The sequence below is a fragment of the Echeneis naucrates genome, chromosome 8 (assembly GCF_900963305.1).
Source record: "Echeneis naucrates chromosome 8, fEcheNa1.1, whole genome shotgun sequence".
NCBI lineage: Eukaryota > Metazoa > Chordata > Actinopteri > Carangiformes > Echeneidae > Echeneis > Echeneis naucrates.
The window spans coordinates 10,778,514-10,794,936 of record NC_042518.1 but is presented as its reverse complement, the minus strand read 5'-3'; the positions used below and the strand labels follow the sequence as shown (position 1 = coordinate 10,794,936).

The 16,423-nt window shown below is 42.4% G+C and overlaps 1 protein-coding gene across 1 annotated transcript in view; it reads left to right on the top strand.

The window, feature by feature from the left end:
• cacna1ia (calcium voltage-gated channel subunit alpha1 Ia) overlaps nucleotides 1-15,651 on the top strand; it is a 95,671-nt gene extending 80,020 nt beyond the window's left edge. The window contains exons 31-36 of the mRNA XM_029508051.1: nucleotides 708-1,157; nucleotides 5,538-5,687; nucleotides 10,281-10,415; nucleotides 12,213-12,399; nucleotides 12,806-12,951; nucleotides 13,316-15,651. Coding sequence (XP_029363911.1) covers nucleotides 708-1,157; nucleotides 5,538-5,687; nucleotides 10,281-10,415; nucleotides 12,213-12,399; nucleotides 12,806-12,951; nucleotides 13,316-14,044 — 1,797 coding nt within the window. The 3' untranslated portion in view covers nucleotides 14,045-15,651. The remainder of the gene's footprint in view (nucleotides 1-707; nucleotides 1,158-5,537; nucleotides 5,688-10,280; nucleotides 10,416-12,212; nucleotides 12,400-12,805; nucleotides 12,952-13,315) is intronic.
• The last annotated feature ends 772 nt before the right edge of the window (nucleotides 15,652-16,423 follow it).

The window sequence follows — 16,423 nt, the reverse complement described above, 5'->3', positions numbered from 1 at the left end:
AAAAGGGTAGGTGGGAGAAAAGTTATGCTACTTTACACTTTCTAAAGGGAAAACTGCAACAAAAATGAAGCAGAGGCACCAAATGAGTATAAAGAAAATGGAGATTTGTTTGATGTCGGAGCAAAAATATGTTGATTTAAAAAAAAAAAAAAAACATGGAGAGGGAGAAGTTGCGTGACGGAGCAGTGTGTAAATGTCATGCCAAATTAAATAGAAAAGACCAGCTTCAGCTCAGGGGCTAAAATTGTGACTTGAGGTCACAGTCTGGGTGAGGTATGTGTCCTTCCTCCAGAAAACACTTGTCACATTGGTTCTGCTCCGAGTGAGCTCCACGGTGAACGAGTTAACCGCATTGGAATAAATCTCTAATAGTGAATAAAAATGCTTGCTGTTGTTTTGCAAAAAGGAGAAACTATTTAGTGACTGATGATTATACAAGTTGTCAGGGATACAGCAAGCCTTTTTAACAAGAGATAAATCTATTATAACCCCATGGGTACTTTATAATTTTTATGTGAGTAGCCAATGCTGTGGCGTACTGTAGCTGAGCCCACAACATTTCAAGGTAACACTTGGTGTGTCTTTACAAGTCTTGGTTAAAAAAATGTGGTTGATGATTTATGTATTTTGTCTTTTGTAGCCTTTTTCATCTCCCGACCAACTGTGTCCTGACCCTTTTCGATCTGATTCTTCTTTTCTGACACCAGGACACATTGCGGGAATGCCCACCAGATCACAGCACCGATGTGGACTATGCCTGCAATCCGAGCCTTCAGTTTATCTCGCCCATGTACTTTGTCTCCTTCGTGCTCACCGCCCAGTTCGTGCTCATCAATGTGGTGGTGGCCGTGCTGATGAAGCACCTGGACGACTCCAACAAGGAGGCCCAAGAGGAGGCGGAGATGGATGCAGAAATTGAGCTGGAGCTGGCCCAGGGCACCCTCTGTTGCATGGGCGCCCCCAGTTGTGGGGGTGGGGGGGTGGAGAAGGGACTGGTTACCGCTGCTGGATCAGGGCCTGGAGCCTCAGCAGGAGGAAGGGAGAGAGGAGACAGTGTGGAGAAGGGAGAAGGTGTGAGGAAGATGCGACACTCAGCAGTCCACCAAGGTCCATACAACTCCCGAAACTCTAGTCGCACTTTGTACTCACCAGCACAAGTGAGTATATATTTCTGTGTGTGTGCACGTGGTCACATGTGTATGAGAGAGAGAAAGCGAGATAGCGAGACAGATTATGAATAGTTATGTTTGTTTGCTGGTAGTGTGAAAGCCCTATTTTGTATGATTAGCGTTTGAGTGTGTGTTTGTGTGTGTGTGTGTGTGTGGGGGGGGTTGTCTGTGTATGTTTTTGTTTGTGTCTGCAAGTTGGGATGTCTCAAGCCAATCTGCAGGATCAAGATCTGGCCGATCGATGCTTTTGGGGTTTTTTTTTTTCCTAGCGCTTTATATAAACTGCAACATTCATGTAGATCTATTTCTAATCTTCTTTTAATTGTATCCCAGAGGTACCCCAGTTATGTCTCAGCTGTAATGCGTTATGGACTCTAAAACTGTTGATCCACTGCCTTAAGCTGGGCGCTGTAAGTAAATGAAGAGCAGACTGATACCAACAGTGGCTGAAGTTTCTGCTAAAATGATTGTGGTTGTCAACAAAAGGATGCTTTACATCAGATAATTTATAAAAATAATAAAAAAAAAATGGTTGCATCCATTTTAGCTCCAACTTACTCTTTAAGTGCAACTATTGGTTGGAGTCTGCAAATGAGTGTATTTATTGTTTTCTCTTGACACCTCTCCGCAAGAATGTGCAAAACACGATAGAGTCCTGTACAAAAAATGTAATCTAACGGAGGCATCCCTACCTGTAAGTATTCTTTTTGTATCTCTGGTTGTCTGTCAGTTTCCTTCTCGTTGCACAGGATCAGTGCATTAGCTCCAGCAGAGACAATCATATGCTTGATGCACCAACTGGAGCATTACACAAACAGCAGATAATTTGGCCGTGATTTTTGGTGTCTGGTTGGGACAACATTGCTCTCTCTCCCGCTTTTTTTTTTTTTTTTGGATAGGCAAATTGTGTGATCATACGAGGTCTCTTTTTATAGCTCATTTTTTACTTTTGCTATTTCTCTTTTCCAGACTTTTCAGCAATAAATGTGAAATATTTACACAAAGAAACGAAAGAAAGAAAGAAAGAAAGAAAGGTAAAAGAATGACAGATCATAAGCTGTCAATAAGATGCAACATTGCAGTTATGTTAGGAAATTAGTTGATATGAATGTAATAACAGTGGGCTGGGCTTTACATTTTCCACACTTAAGCCAGGCTACTAAAGTGATATTAGGCAAACAAAAGTCTAGGCGAGGGCATATATATTAATTTTACCTTGAGGAAATATGCTTCCGTCTCCCACACCGTAGTCATAGCAACCCATGTTGTCAGCCAAGAGAAACAACAGCAATTCCCACATGAGACTCTGTGAGTTTGAGCACAAGTTACATTTTTGAGATGGTAATAGCACTGCATCTGTGTGTAAGAGTAATATGGTGTCTCATTTACACCCGGAGTCAGACAGCTAATGATAGTCTGCGATATCTATGCAGAGAACACGTATAGATGACTCATCGGCTGCCATGAAGCGTCTCACCTTTGTAGTGCTAAACTTGGCTTCATGGAGCCATTTTTAGCTCACTGTCGGCTGACAAAGGAACTTAATGCAGACCAGGGAGAACACACCGGCAGCATCCACCCCCCCACCCCCTGCTCTCTCTCTCTCTATCTCTCTCTCTGTCCCTCTATTTCTGTCTCTCTCAATCTCCTTCTCTCATCCTATGCCTCTCAAGTGATGAAATAAGGAATCTGGCAGAATGGTGCAATTTATTCAGAGCACAGGTGCTTATGTATATGGGTGTCTGTATGTGTGCGTTTGTGTGTGTGTGTGTGTGTGTGAGTGGGTGTGTATGCAATTGGAGAAAGCTCGTGTAAAAAGGTGTGGCAACCCAATACTGTAACTTCACTGTGATTTTTGCTCCAAACTAAATCTCCCTATAGTATCATAAATGTGCCTATTTAATTTTCACTAAATAAAATGAACTTCCCTTTGTATGCTTATAAACAGACACAGTTTTATGATCTAAAATCAGAGCCGCTCGAATACTGATATTCAGATAAAACAATGAAACATAAAACATTTGAAATACTCTTGGCTAGTGGCATGTGTGTAAGTCCATGCACTGATTCAATACTATAGCATTAATTCATAAATATCATAGTTTGACAAATGAAATTGCTGCTTTATCAGCAAATCCAATTTTCTTGAAATTCCCCCTCACTGCACTAAAACAGGAGCTTACATAGCAATATGCACTGGGTAGCCACAGGCAGCTACTGTTTTAGCAGTGAAGCAGAGATTTATGATAAATAGAGTCACATCGGCTCTTAGGAAAACATTAGCAATTTAGCAGCATGTTATAATGGAAAGTCCCATGATGAATAATCCAACAAATACAGCGGGCAAGGCTTTTATTTTTAGGGGGTGACACTTGTATTTGGACAAAAGCTTTATCAATTTTTATTTATTCCTTTATTATTATTATTATTTTATGACTGTGAGTCAAATTCGATATTAAAACCGTAACTATGCCATACGGCAATGACAGCAATCATATCACATCCGTACATTGGTGGTAGGATACTTTTTTTCTTTTTTTTTTATGTTTTAGTATTAAAACAGTGCCTGTAGTATGGAACAATGTATAAGCTCAGGTACCAGAATAAGTTTTAGAAAATTGTATTGGAACATGTCAACTCGACATCTTTAGTTGACCATCCATAAAATAGATTGATTTCTTAAAATGGCTGTTAAGAGATTAGACATTTAATGAAGACAGACGGCGTTCCGGACTGATTGCAGGTACAACTAGCATCTTCTGTAATGTGCCGTTTAACACAATGGAGAAGTTACATTTGAGTGTTGACTGGTGAAAGACTAGAAATTTGTTACACAGAGACCAGAGGAGGCACTGTAGGAGGTCGACACACAAAGGGGGAGAGAGAACAAGGGAATAGGAGAGGAGAGATAATAGCTGAGCCAATGGCAGTCAGTTGGAGGTAGTAATTATTTTCACCACTATTCTCTCTCTCTCTCTCTCTCTCTCTCTCTCTCAACTTCCAATCCCAGAAGACAGGCCCTATTGTTGTCCTCTAATACAGTTATTAATGGAGGCCAGCACAGGCCACCATAGTCAATCAAACATTGCTTCTATATCAAGCTCTCCACCTGCATGGACTGAACTACCTTGGACTACCTGTGAGAGCAGAGGTGCTGGTTTTACTCGTTGAAAGTATTCAGAGAGCTGAATTTAGCATAGTCAGTTTGTTTTTGAGTCAAAACGTGACATTGCAACTAAGTTTTAAAAAATAACCATCATGTAGATACATGTATATTGTTGTGAGTACAGTAACCTGCTTCTTGAATCCTTAGCCCCCCGCCCACCCCCCCTTTTTTCAAAACATGAGCCATGAGTGACTTTAATATAACAGTGTGAGTCAGAAATGTGTGCTTGCATAACTGATCTAAGTATAGTGCCATAAGCAATGTTGTGGAAATGTGTTCAGAAGATATGCTTGTGTGGGGATTGAAGAGGAGTGACCTTGTTTCACAGTATCTTTTGGGATATATCTACTGATGTAATATCGTTATTTTGGCTGTTATGAATGTGCTACAGGCACAATGCATCCAATACATTGTGAGCTACGGTGCCGTGCCAAGAAACACAGATATCATTTTTAAAGTAGTTTCCCTTTTCTGTTGGTAGCTTCCTTTTTTTCCGGGAAAACTAATCTGGCAGATGAGATTCAAGCAAGGAGGGATCATTTAAGTCGCAGAAAAAGGCCCTGACTGATTCATTCTAAATTGCTTTAAACCTAATAATACCCAGAGCACAAAGCAAATGCTTAAATCTCAAATTGTTTCAACTAGGTATTGAACTGTCTAATTGAGGTGATACATCAAATGTAATTGCACTACTCTCTGTACTCTCAAGACTTTGATAGTAAAATAATGTGTTGCTTGGCTAATGAAGGTTTGAGGTCACATTATTGAGGATCTTTTATTTTAAGAGAACACAGTGTTTAGCCCCAAAGGCCAACAAAGTATGAGAGAGAGAGATTTGTTCTGGTTTATTTGTACATGATCTCGAACTCAGACGGTGTTTGCGATGCTCTTTAATTTTTGTTGAGTAATTTTATAAATAAGGGTTCCGTGATGTGAGAGTTACACGTATGTGGGTGAATACACACGAGTGACTGTATGCATTTGTGTGTGGGAGTACATAAGAAAGTGTAAAAGCATACCTGCGCACAGGCATATTTATAACCCTCACAATGGTGTATGCATTTCCCTACGTGTTCTTTGTCCTCGCATGTCCGCATGTGCACATGTTTGCGCCTGCGTGCAATACTGGTCTGCCGGCCTGCGTCCCGTGTGTATGTGTTTGTGTGTGTGTGTGTGTGTGCGTACGTGCGTATGTGTTCCAGGAGAGCCAGTGGCTGGACAGTGTGTCTCTCCTGATCAAGGATACGTTAGAGGGGGAGATGCTGATGATCGACAACCTCTCCGGTTCTGTTTTCCACCACTACTCTTCTCCTCCACCTATATGCAAAGACTACAAAGGCCATCCACAAGAGGTATCATCCTGAACACACATGAGCACACACATGCACCCAACTCACAGGCCATGCAGGCCACGGGCATCCAATTGTTTATTTTATGTATTTATTTATTTTATTTTATTTTATTTTATTTTGGTTAAAGATTTAGCTGATGCAACCATTATCAAACATGGATACGTGAGAGATCCATTTTTGTAAACGTGCATTGTTGGTGACAGGCTGTGCTCGCTGTGGTCCATATTTATCAAACATGTCAGAATGACCTTTATTCACCACACCAGCGTTGAGGATTTTCTGTCCACATAGTAGAAAAGCTGTTTATGAGCGCACCTACTCAATGTTGCCGATTTAGCAGCAAATATAATAATTTTTTGGCCAGCATCATGCTTTCTCATGAACAGTCGCACATGACTTTCTAGTCCTGATTGCTCGCCTCGTTGTTGCGACTCTCCGGTTTGAGAAAAAGGGCAGCATTTTTGGTTGACTTCACAGTCCACATTGCTCGCCTCGTTGTTGCGACTCTCCGGTTTGAGAAAAAGAGCAGCATTTTTGGTTGACCACACAACCACAACCAGCCAGAATGGAGAATATCTATATTTTTAATGCCACGGTTTACTCTCTGTGATCATTGGGGGTATTTGGCAAAGCAAGGTTAATGGAGGCATGTCTCATTATCATGTCTTGTGGTGCGGAAGCAAAATATTTTCTGCCTGCTATATTAAGCTTTGAAAACCATCAGTGCATACACAGAAATGAGAGATCCAAATTGTTGCTTCAATTCATCAAATGAATTTTCAGTATTTGTTTTCTGAGAAGAAGGTGAAGTTTTTTCGCCAGAGCAAGCACGAAAAATGACAAGCTAGTGTAGATGTGTATCAGTGTAAGAACACACATGTTTTTCAGGCCTTGTCCACCTGTTAGAAATCCTGAGCAGGTAAGTAAGGACTGTTTTGATGAGATGCTTGGTAAATATGGCCCCAGCTTCTGGTAAAAATGAACTTGAATGACAGTTTTAGATCAGTTTGCTTTGGATGCAGGCCCCTAATTGTGAATGTATTAATTTGAGGCTGATGTTTTTTGTGTACCCTCCATAGCACACTTTGTATACTAGTGTGTGTTATGGAAAAGCTATAGCCTCAATCAAAATATTACTCATATGCAAACATGCAGAAACACAAAAAGACACTTCTGTGCACACGAGCACACACTTTACACTCAAGCAGACACATCTATGTGGTTTGATTGCATGCATATACATTTTGAAGCGGGACAAACAAAAAGATATGCATTTGCACATATTTTAATGTACACACACACACACACACACACACACACACACACACACAAGGCTTCATTCATCACACAGGGCACTATGAATGGAAAGTGCTGTTGAAGTTCATGGTTTATATAGCTTGTCAATTCCTGTAAGTGTGTTCCAATAAAATAGGGATTTTAGCGCTTTAATCCCATGAAACACAATATCAGCACAAGATAATATCAACTTTCCATACGTGCAGACGTGGATTAATGAGGCCCACTGCATGCATGCACATATGCAACCCTTCCTGATATGCATGCATGCAGGCACGCAGCAACACCTGCCTTTACTCATGCTTTTATTTGGGGGCTACTTATTACACAGGAGATATTGCATAAAACACGTGCTCACACATCTACCGTCCTGTGCCAGTGTTGTCAGTCACAATGACAAAGTGCAGCAGGTCAGCTCAGAAGAAGCAATAACTGGGCTCGACACCTCCTCACCTGTCAGTCTCGCTTTCTGCCTGTCTGCAGTTGCTGTCAAACCATCAGTCTTTCCTCCCTCTTTTACATGCTTCCTCTTTGCATCTGTCTTTCTGCCCCTCTGAATATGACTTAATCTATCGTTGATCTACTTTATCTCATCCAGTGCTGCTGTTTTTTGTTTGTTTGTTTTTTTATTTCCCACATTCTTAGACACAATATGTGAGGTTGTGTGTGTGTGAGCTTGAGTGGGTGTGAGCCATTTTCAGTTATGAGTCTACGGTTTATCCAGTGTTATTGGCTGAAAGGTGCTAGAAAGGCAGCGCAGAACTCCTTGCTGCAGTGTGTGACGGGGTGTGTGTGGGACAGTGAAAATATTCATGAAGTAACTGCCAAATAAGGACTTGGGATCAGCAACAGCTTGAGACTGACTTGAAATGAATATGTATGGAACAGTTCAGTGGAGCAGTGAAGGCCTATGTCATTCATCCAGTTGCTAGCAAACAGACATGAATATTATTTTTGAAAGGGAACCATCTTGAAAGGCAGCAAAAGCATCAGAGTTTCGGGTGCTGTTTTGAAAGTATAGTGCTACAAGATGCTTGAGCAGGAAAAGGCAAAATCACAGAAAACGACATTCTGCTTGATAAAGTCAAATTATTATAGAATATATGAACTTGTAATGGAATATATTCTGTAATAGAACTAAGATCAAAAATTAAATAAGTTTAAATAAAGTTTTTTCCCCTGTGTATATAGTAGGTACATTTGTCTGCCAAAGGTGAGGTATGAGTCTGGTGCATATATACTGTATATATATATATATATATATATACTGTATATATATGTGTAGGGATGTCTGTGTGTGTGTGTGTGTGTGTGTGTGTGTGTGTATGTGTGTGTCATGCCCTGTGATGTGCCTGCATGTCAGTTTCATAGGAGATTATCATCAGTCTGCTGGTACTCTTGCTTTTTTGTGCTTAGCATAAAGGATATTGCATATGCTACCTATGTTCTGACTGGCATCAGTCATGCAATATGGCCATAAGGTACTACTCATGCTTATTTTCTTGCTCAGTCACACAATCTTGTGCACTCATGGCCTCCTGGCGGCGCTGAATAGCGATGTGTTTGCCTCAGTGCACCCTGAGCAGTGAGGCAAAGGCATGCAGGACTTTCAGCCGGCTCTTGCCTGAGTCATCCGCTTTATTGGCCAAGCCTTCAATATCTCCGCAGTTACCTTGAAAAAAACTATGTAACACCTCTTCCTGTAACCACTGTGTCTTCTGCAGTGTCCCTGGAGGCACAGACAAGAACACAGGAAGAGAAAAGCTGCAGTTTCCTTAACATTAATTTACTTGCCAATGACTGTTGGGACTTTTTTGAAGTTATTTACAGCTCAGCTCTGAGACCCAGAGTAAGTCAGCAAATATGGTGCTTGCAGGTATAGTCGGAGAACAAGGGAGGACTGACATGGAGACAAAATAGGAAACCTGTTCCTTTAAATTAAAGAGTAGCATTGTGATGCTTCTGTCTTGCTTCTCGCCTTGCCTCACTCCACTTCTCCCCCTCCCTCTCTCCCTCTCTCTCTCTCTCTTCTAGTGGGCTTCGGCAGTTTAAATTCACTGCTGCATACCAGCCATGAATCTTTTTGTATGAACCTCTTTGTCGTTCTCATCTGCCGGCATGCGTTAATGTACGGCTTCCACTCCAGACTCCATTGAATTTCACTTGGCCTTTTTTAAGTAGCCTTTTTAATTCCCCTGTCACTGGCTATTTGTTGCTGTGGGTCTTTACAGAAACACAGCTTTAGCACATCATAACGGCCCGAGGACCCTGAAATTTCCATCCAGCTCCGTGATTGCAGTATGTTTTGAAATTGAAAAAGAAAAAAAAGAGTACGGTTGAGGAGAAGAGAAGAGCCTCAGCTGAGAAGCTTGAGCTTACAGGAGGTTCATTCAGTGACAATTTAAAAACCAATTCAACAACCATACAGGCTGAGTGATAATACTGATGAATATACTGTGAGAGGGAGGTGGTAACAGTTGGAGTCATCGTCTTCACATCCCAATTATTCTGTGTTCGGTGATGTTGTCTCTTAAGGATTGCTCTTTGGCAGTAATACTGGGACAAGAACTGAGACAGCATCGCCAAACACACAGCAGCAACATCTCACAGGACGTGTTTGAAAACATAGACAGTTAGTTATAGATGGCAGAATTATGGGGTTTGGTATCACTGCAACACCGCTCCTGGACAAAAAGCACCTGCTCACTCTGTATGTACAGTTACTGCAGGTTTGCCTCCATGCACGAACACGTTCACACATACGCCCGCCGTGTACGTGCTGCTTGGATATCAGCCTCTCGCCTCTCATTCAGCCTCTGTCCGCACATATTCTTGTGGCACTGGGAAACGTTTGTTCGGTTGATGATGAAGCAATGTTATTACTTCTTGAAATCTCTCACCCTGCTCTCTTTACAGACAGGTGCCACGGCATTATGGCCACTTTGAATTGTCAACATCTGGTGACGCATATCGAAGCTTGGTGGAGGTTTTACGTATCTTGTCTGTGTAGCTCATGTTGGCCTTTAAAATGTAGAAGCAACTCAATCATGCAAAACATGCTCAAAACAGGCTGATGCTTTATACATTTTAAGTACTTGATATATGTATACGAACGTCTTCAGTACTGCAGTCATGGCTGTTATGAACCCTAGAAAATAATACAAATTATTTAACTGAGCAATGATGAGACAACACTCTAGTAATTCAACAACTTACGGGGAAGTTTTAAAATGTTGCTGTTCCCATTCCCCCCATTTTTTTGAGACACGAATAACTGAGGCCACTTCCTTGCAGCAGATCAAGATGGCAGAGATCGAGCAGGCGTCGCTGAAGTCGGACCAACTGTCTGATAAGTCCTCATCCCCTGCCCTGCCAGATGACCTCAGCCTGGACGAGCATACAGCCTATCAGCTACTGGCACTAGAATCAAAGGTGGGTACTATGCAAGTAAAGTGTGAAGGGAAGATTTGGAGAAACCCTCAGGAGGAGGACTGGAATTGAAATAAATGGTTTTCTTTGGCATGGTGTTTGTAATGTACAGAATTTCAATCCAGAGATTTCGCGTCATGTCAGGTTAAAACCGATCTCCTGTCTAAAAACAGCTGAAGAGAAAGTGAAGTACCACTGCACTACAAATTCACAGTGGTTAACCTCAAGCAGGCCCATCACTTTGTGCTTGAAATAGACAACACACCAGCACTTGGTACTCCTCCCCCAAAAAGACCATGGAAGAGGCTCAGTCATTGGTTTTTCTACGCACAAAACAAATGACCATTATAAAATTGTTCTGACAGCTCCCATGTGAATAACAGGTAGAGATAAACCTTGATTTTTAAATGTCCCTTTTTCTCCACATTTCTGTATATCAGTGGTAGCTATCTTGTCTTTACAGAAGAACCAACAGGCTCTATCCACTGTAGACCTTGTCATGAATAAATCTTTTCACCAGGCTCTCCCTCGTCGCTATCACAGGTGGCCTCCCTCTATCTTTTATGTTTTTCCTTTTTCACTGTTATCCCAACGGTAACTTCCCACCTTCTTTTGCTCCTCTCCCGAGTCCCTATGCCTCCATTCCTGATCATCCAGCCTTCCTAAATATCTTCTTCTGTAATGGGATAATGCTTCCTGGTTCTGGGTAGCCAGATAAGTCACCAAGCACAGTTTTAAACCACTGCTCATTAGAAGATGAAAAGAAGAGAGAGAAAAATAAAGACAGAGGGAAAGACAGAAGATGAGAACGGATCACAGATTAGGGATTTTGTTTAAGAGTTGTTTGATTACAAAAATAAATTTGCGTGCGTGAATGAGGGTGGCATTAAGCTTGTGTGCCAAGGCTGTTTGAGGTTTTGTATGGGTGTGGGTGGCTGGCTGTTTGAAAGGGGGCTGTTCAGGGGCCAGGACTGAATAACCAGAGGTACAATACACAAATGAAAGCACAAAAGTATACTCACCCACCCACACACACGCACATGTGCGTGCGCTGACGCACACTCACTGATTCGGCAGTCCTGATGTGATGATAATTAAAACATACGAAGCAAGAGCTTCCAAGGCTGAACTCTGCAGGTTTTATTTGCTGCCTGCTTCCACTTCCAGCTGTGGCAGCCATCACACAGACATAAAAATTTATAGCCAAATATTTATTGTTACAATATATAACATTAACATGACAATAATGGGCTCTTTCAGCTCATAATCAGCTCTACCCTCTTCACTAGCCCTAAAATGGAAAGCCCGGGGGATGATGTGAATTAGAGGCCATGTTTGATATCTGCAGGATGCCAAAGGGTTTTTTGTTTTTTTTCCCCCCTCCTCATTTTCTATCAGGCTTGGTGTAAATAAAGAAATTGTCACTGTGCAATATACAATGCAAATCCTGAACTCTAATTATCCTTTTACAGTAGGGACAAGTGTTTCAGGCTAATGTTCAGATATGTTAATGACTAGAATCAGTTCCTATCAATCTTCCCCTCCAATTTAACTCGAATATGTCTAGTTTTCACCGGTGACCTGATTTACTCTGATCTCAGTGGAGGGTTGGGTTCATGGGTCAGGGCAGAACCCACTGAATTTTGAATTTTTCTCAGAAGTCTCACAGAGGTCGGTGCTCTGTCAGTGCTTTCTTGTCCTGCTAATTTATTTCCTTGTTTTTAAACATTCGCCTTTCCTTGATATTTTTCACAAAAAAATACTTGCCCTTGAATGTCGGATTGTTCTGTTCTCTTCCAGGGAAGATGCAGCAGTGACTCACATAGCTCTGAGGAGGCCGGAGGTGTCGGAGGCCACGGGGCTCAGACTGTGGTGCAGAGCCAGCCTTGCAGGGCCCTCTGCACTGCTGTAGACATGGAAAGCGCACTACATGAGATGGACATGCAAACACACCAGCCACATATGCGCTCACCTCAATGCAGCCCTAGTGCGTAAATACAGAAAAGTTCTATTCACTGTATTGCAAGTTCACATAATGAATACATTTTGTGTTGTATCTGTATTAGCATGCAAGTTAGAGTGTAGTTTGATGTGTTGGTTTGGTCGTCCTGTTATTATTTTTAAAAAGTAGTGGGACAATTTAAAATGAAATGCTTTTGATAGATATAAATTTGATAGATTGAAATTTAGACGGATCTATTCTTCAGGGGGAAAAAAACAAGGCAAGAAATTGACTCTAGAAAAGCAACTTGTGAAATGACGCCAGGAAAGAAATGGAAAGTGCGTTTTTCCTCCTCAAGGTGGTGTGTCCAGCAGCAGCAAAAAGGAGAGAATAGAAGGAAGCAGAGGAGGAGAGGCCAGTGGCATTCCCCCTGTCTTCCATCTCCCTGCAGAGTTCTTCCACCCTGCAAGAGCAGTCATCGCGCCACCTCCTCGCAGCAGGAGCTTAAGGTTGACAAGGGGCCTGAGGCTGACCTCCCCAGCCTCCTGGACTTCACTGCGCTCCCCAGGGGCCCATAACAAGATGCTCTACTCACAGGTAGGAGGAGGGGAGGAGAAAAGGTAAAGTGTATTTAATTAAGTAGATTCGACAGAAAAGGTGAACAGAATAAGATGATGCTTGTGAGGTTTTATTAAGTCTTTTGAATAGTTAATTAGATTTGTTGCTAAAGCTTGAGCAGGAAGCAAATTCATTTATTTTCACTCATATAAATGAGAAATGGTACAGATGGTAATATATAAAAGAATTGGTAGCTGTTTTGTAACCAGAATGGAAGACGCAACAAAATGCCAGTGTAGTCTGTTCATAATACTGCATGTGTGCTTTAATGAAAAAAAGGAGAGCTGAATTTGCGTCATTTGCGCCTTTTTTCTCCACTTCCCTTTCTCCTTCCCCTTTTCAGTACCCCTCCCACAGTGACTCATCCCTTGCCACAGGGAGTTCTGAAGGCAGTCTCCAGACTACCCTGGAAGAAGGACTGAGCTTCAGCATCTCTCCGCCACAGAAGTTAGAGCTGCCATTGCCAACAGCTCCATTACCTCACACATGCCCGTTCCCGATGCCCGAAGACAGGACTATCCTTTCCTCCCCAGTCCAGACCCTGAGACCAAAGCCAAGCCCTTCGCCTGCTCTAACCCTCCAGGCCACCAGGGGCCATCAGCGGAGCCAGAGCAGTGGGCGAGGTAGCACCAGTCCGGGCTACACCCGCGATGACTCCATTGATCCTTCAGACGAAGATTTGGGTATTGGCATTGGATCATCCATTGGTGGTTGCGGCTCCAGCCAAGCCGGCAACAGTGAACACTTGTCAGAGACACTGAGCAGCTTGTCGTTGACATCCCTGCTGTCACCCAGCTCAGTGGTGTACCCAGGAGGAGCAGTCAAGAAGTGCAACAGCACAGGAAGCCTGGACCAAGGGGGGATGCTGTCGTCCCGGAGCAAGGAGGGCCGCAGGGAGATTCTGGGCCTCGAGCTTATGGACCCCCAGGGCTTTTTGGCCAACCCCTGGACAGGGGTCTTAGTTGATACAAGAAAAGGAGATGGAAGAGGGGAAATGGGACATGGAGAACAAGGATTCAAAGGGAAGAGCTCAAGCCAAACAACAGTAGGGCCTTGTCGGAAAAACAGATGAAACCTACTGTTTGCTCTTCCTTTGTCTCTCCATTCCTTGGATCTGAACCCATTGCTGTCCCTCTCACTCTCTCTGCTTCAATCAGTGAGAGAGAGGCTCAATGACACAAGATATCCTGTGTTCCAAAACAAAACCCTCATCTTCCCCCCTCAACCTCTTTCTACACTTTTATGACAAGCCCATGTCCTATTTTTTGCTGCCTAAGGGAGTGGTCTTGGTTGTGGTCTGCTGGCGCCTGCAGATTTAGACAGGTCCTTATACCCTTCTATGGGCTGTACCTGTAGTGGAGGCTGTGAAATGTTCTGCTCACGTTGGAAAACCAAGAGGTCGATTCATATCAGGGAGTCAGTAGGAGCACAGACAAAAGAGCTTAAACCTGAACACCCATGAGAGAGTATCGTAGCTCCGCAGTAGTTTACCTTTTTCCATGTCGTCTCGGGTTAACTTAGGTTGAGAATGCAAAAATAGAAGTAACTAAAATGAATAGCTTTCCATACCAACACAGTGTTTTGACGCCTTCATGTCTCAGAGGCAGTGCAGCAAGTGGGCGGAGGCTCAGAGATGGTGGAATAAATCAAGGCGGAAGTAAGGCTGGGGAAGGAGAAGGCAGGTCATTTGTTTGGCTGAGGAAGCAGAAAGCGGATCTAATGTCCATCTGTTCTGGCAGACGGAAACAACAGGTCCTACTCACTCTGGCACTGGACCTTCTGCTGAGATCAGAGTAAAATGCAAGGTGGAGGAGAGTTCAAGAGTGTGTGCTCATGGTGTGTATTTGTGTGCGAGAGCACTGCCTCAGGTATCCAAAGCATGAATTAAATCTTTCCTATCACTTCACCATACCCCTGCATTTGTTTGAAACAGGAGATAGGTACCATGTGATCAAAGCTCTGTGTCTCTGTCAAGCTTTTGAGTGGCAGCCAAAAATGAAAGGAAAACTGACAGATCGCAGAGCTATAGCCATGCATGGAGCGATTTGTGAAATCGGTTATTCTTTCCTTTCTATCTCCCGCATCTCTCAAACACGAATGAACAAATTTGAAAAAGGAGCGAGTTCGGATCGAGCTTTACAAACCCCACAAGAAGGAAAAATAAATAATGCGTGCCTGGGGCAGCCTTGTGTGCAACGAAACAGGGTTCACAGCCACCTGATGAAGTGACACTTCAAGCACACTCCTTTTGACAGCACTTCCTCTCAGCAAGATTAAGGATTTAAGGTGAACGGACAAAATCAGAAGAGTTTCGAGGACCCTTTGACTGCATGATGGAACTGCATTTAACCAAGATTTATATCTATATACAGAAGTGTATCAAGATGTCAATGTTGGGTGATGACCATGTAATTTCTATTCCACTATTTTTGTAGAAAAGAGAATAGGCACTTCCAAGTGTTGCCGTTTCCTTGTCCCCATTTATTTAACCCATCTGGTCTCTTTGACTTGTTGTCTAGGACTTTTTGTCTGCCAGTGGCTTCCAGTTTTCTAATATTTTTTAAGGTGTGGACAGTGTATAAAACAACGAAGCAAAAAATTTCAAGCAACCTTTTAGCGCTGAAGTGATTGTTCCCTTCAGCACATTTCTCTTTGGGAACGCTGGTTCCTTGTGGTTCCTTTTTTTTTTTTTTTTTTTTTTCTTTAGTTGTTGGAGTCCCAGAGGACAACCACAGATGGGAACAGCCATATTCATGCACATGAGGATTGCTCCAGCTCACAGACATTCCTGGCTGCGCACAGGGAACTTTGTTCGCTTTTTAGCCTCCTATGCTAAAAAAACATGACTAGCATAAACCATTTCTATCAAAGCTTTAATTTTGGAGTTACACCACAACATATCGATTATGGACACATTAGTGTTCCTTCAGCATGGTTCTGGGATTGTGATACAATATGATTTTTTTTTTTTTTTTTTTTTTTTTTTTTTTTTTTTTTGCTGTTGTTTGTTTTGTCTTATTTTGTTTTTTGAAAAAATGACACCCTGATGCACTCATCTTCTCTTCCCCAGCCCTTCAAACAGACAGTATGTTGTAGCAACCCTTTCACACATCATAGTTTTAATATCAAGCGCTCACACGCTCACAACGATGAACAAAGCTTTGTATCTTTCAATGCAAATTCATTTTGCCGCAGCCCTAACCTCCAAATGAGGGAGACGCTCATCTTTAAAACCTGATTTCCAGAGGTAAACTGTTGTACACATTGTGGTGTGAGCATTACCTTCTTATTTATTTATTTATTTTTTTTTGGGGGGGGGGGGGATTTCTTAACAAAAAAGAGGTGATGTGAGGAAATCGGAAGGTTTCACCTTTTTTTATCATGCAAAATCACTTTGATGACTATGTTTATGACATGATGTTGGGTAACAATGAGTGAGTTCATACAACTG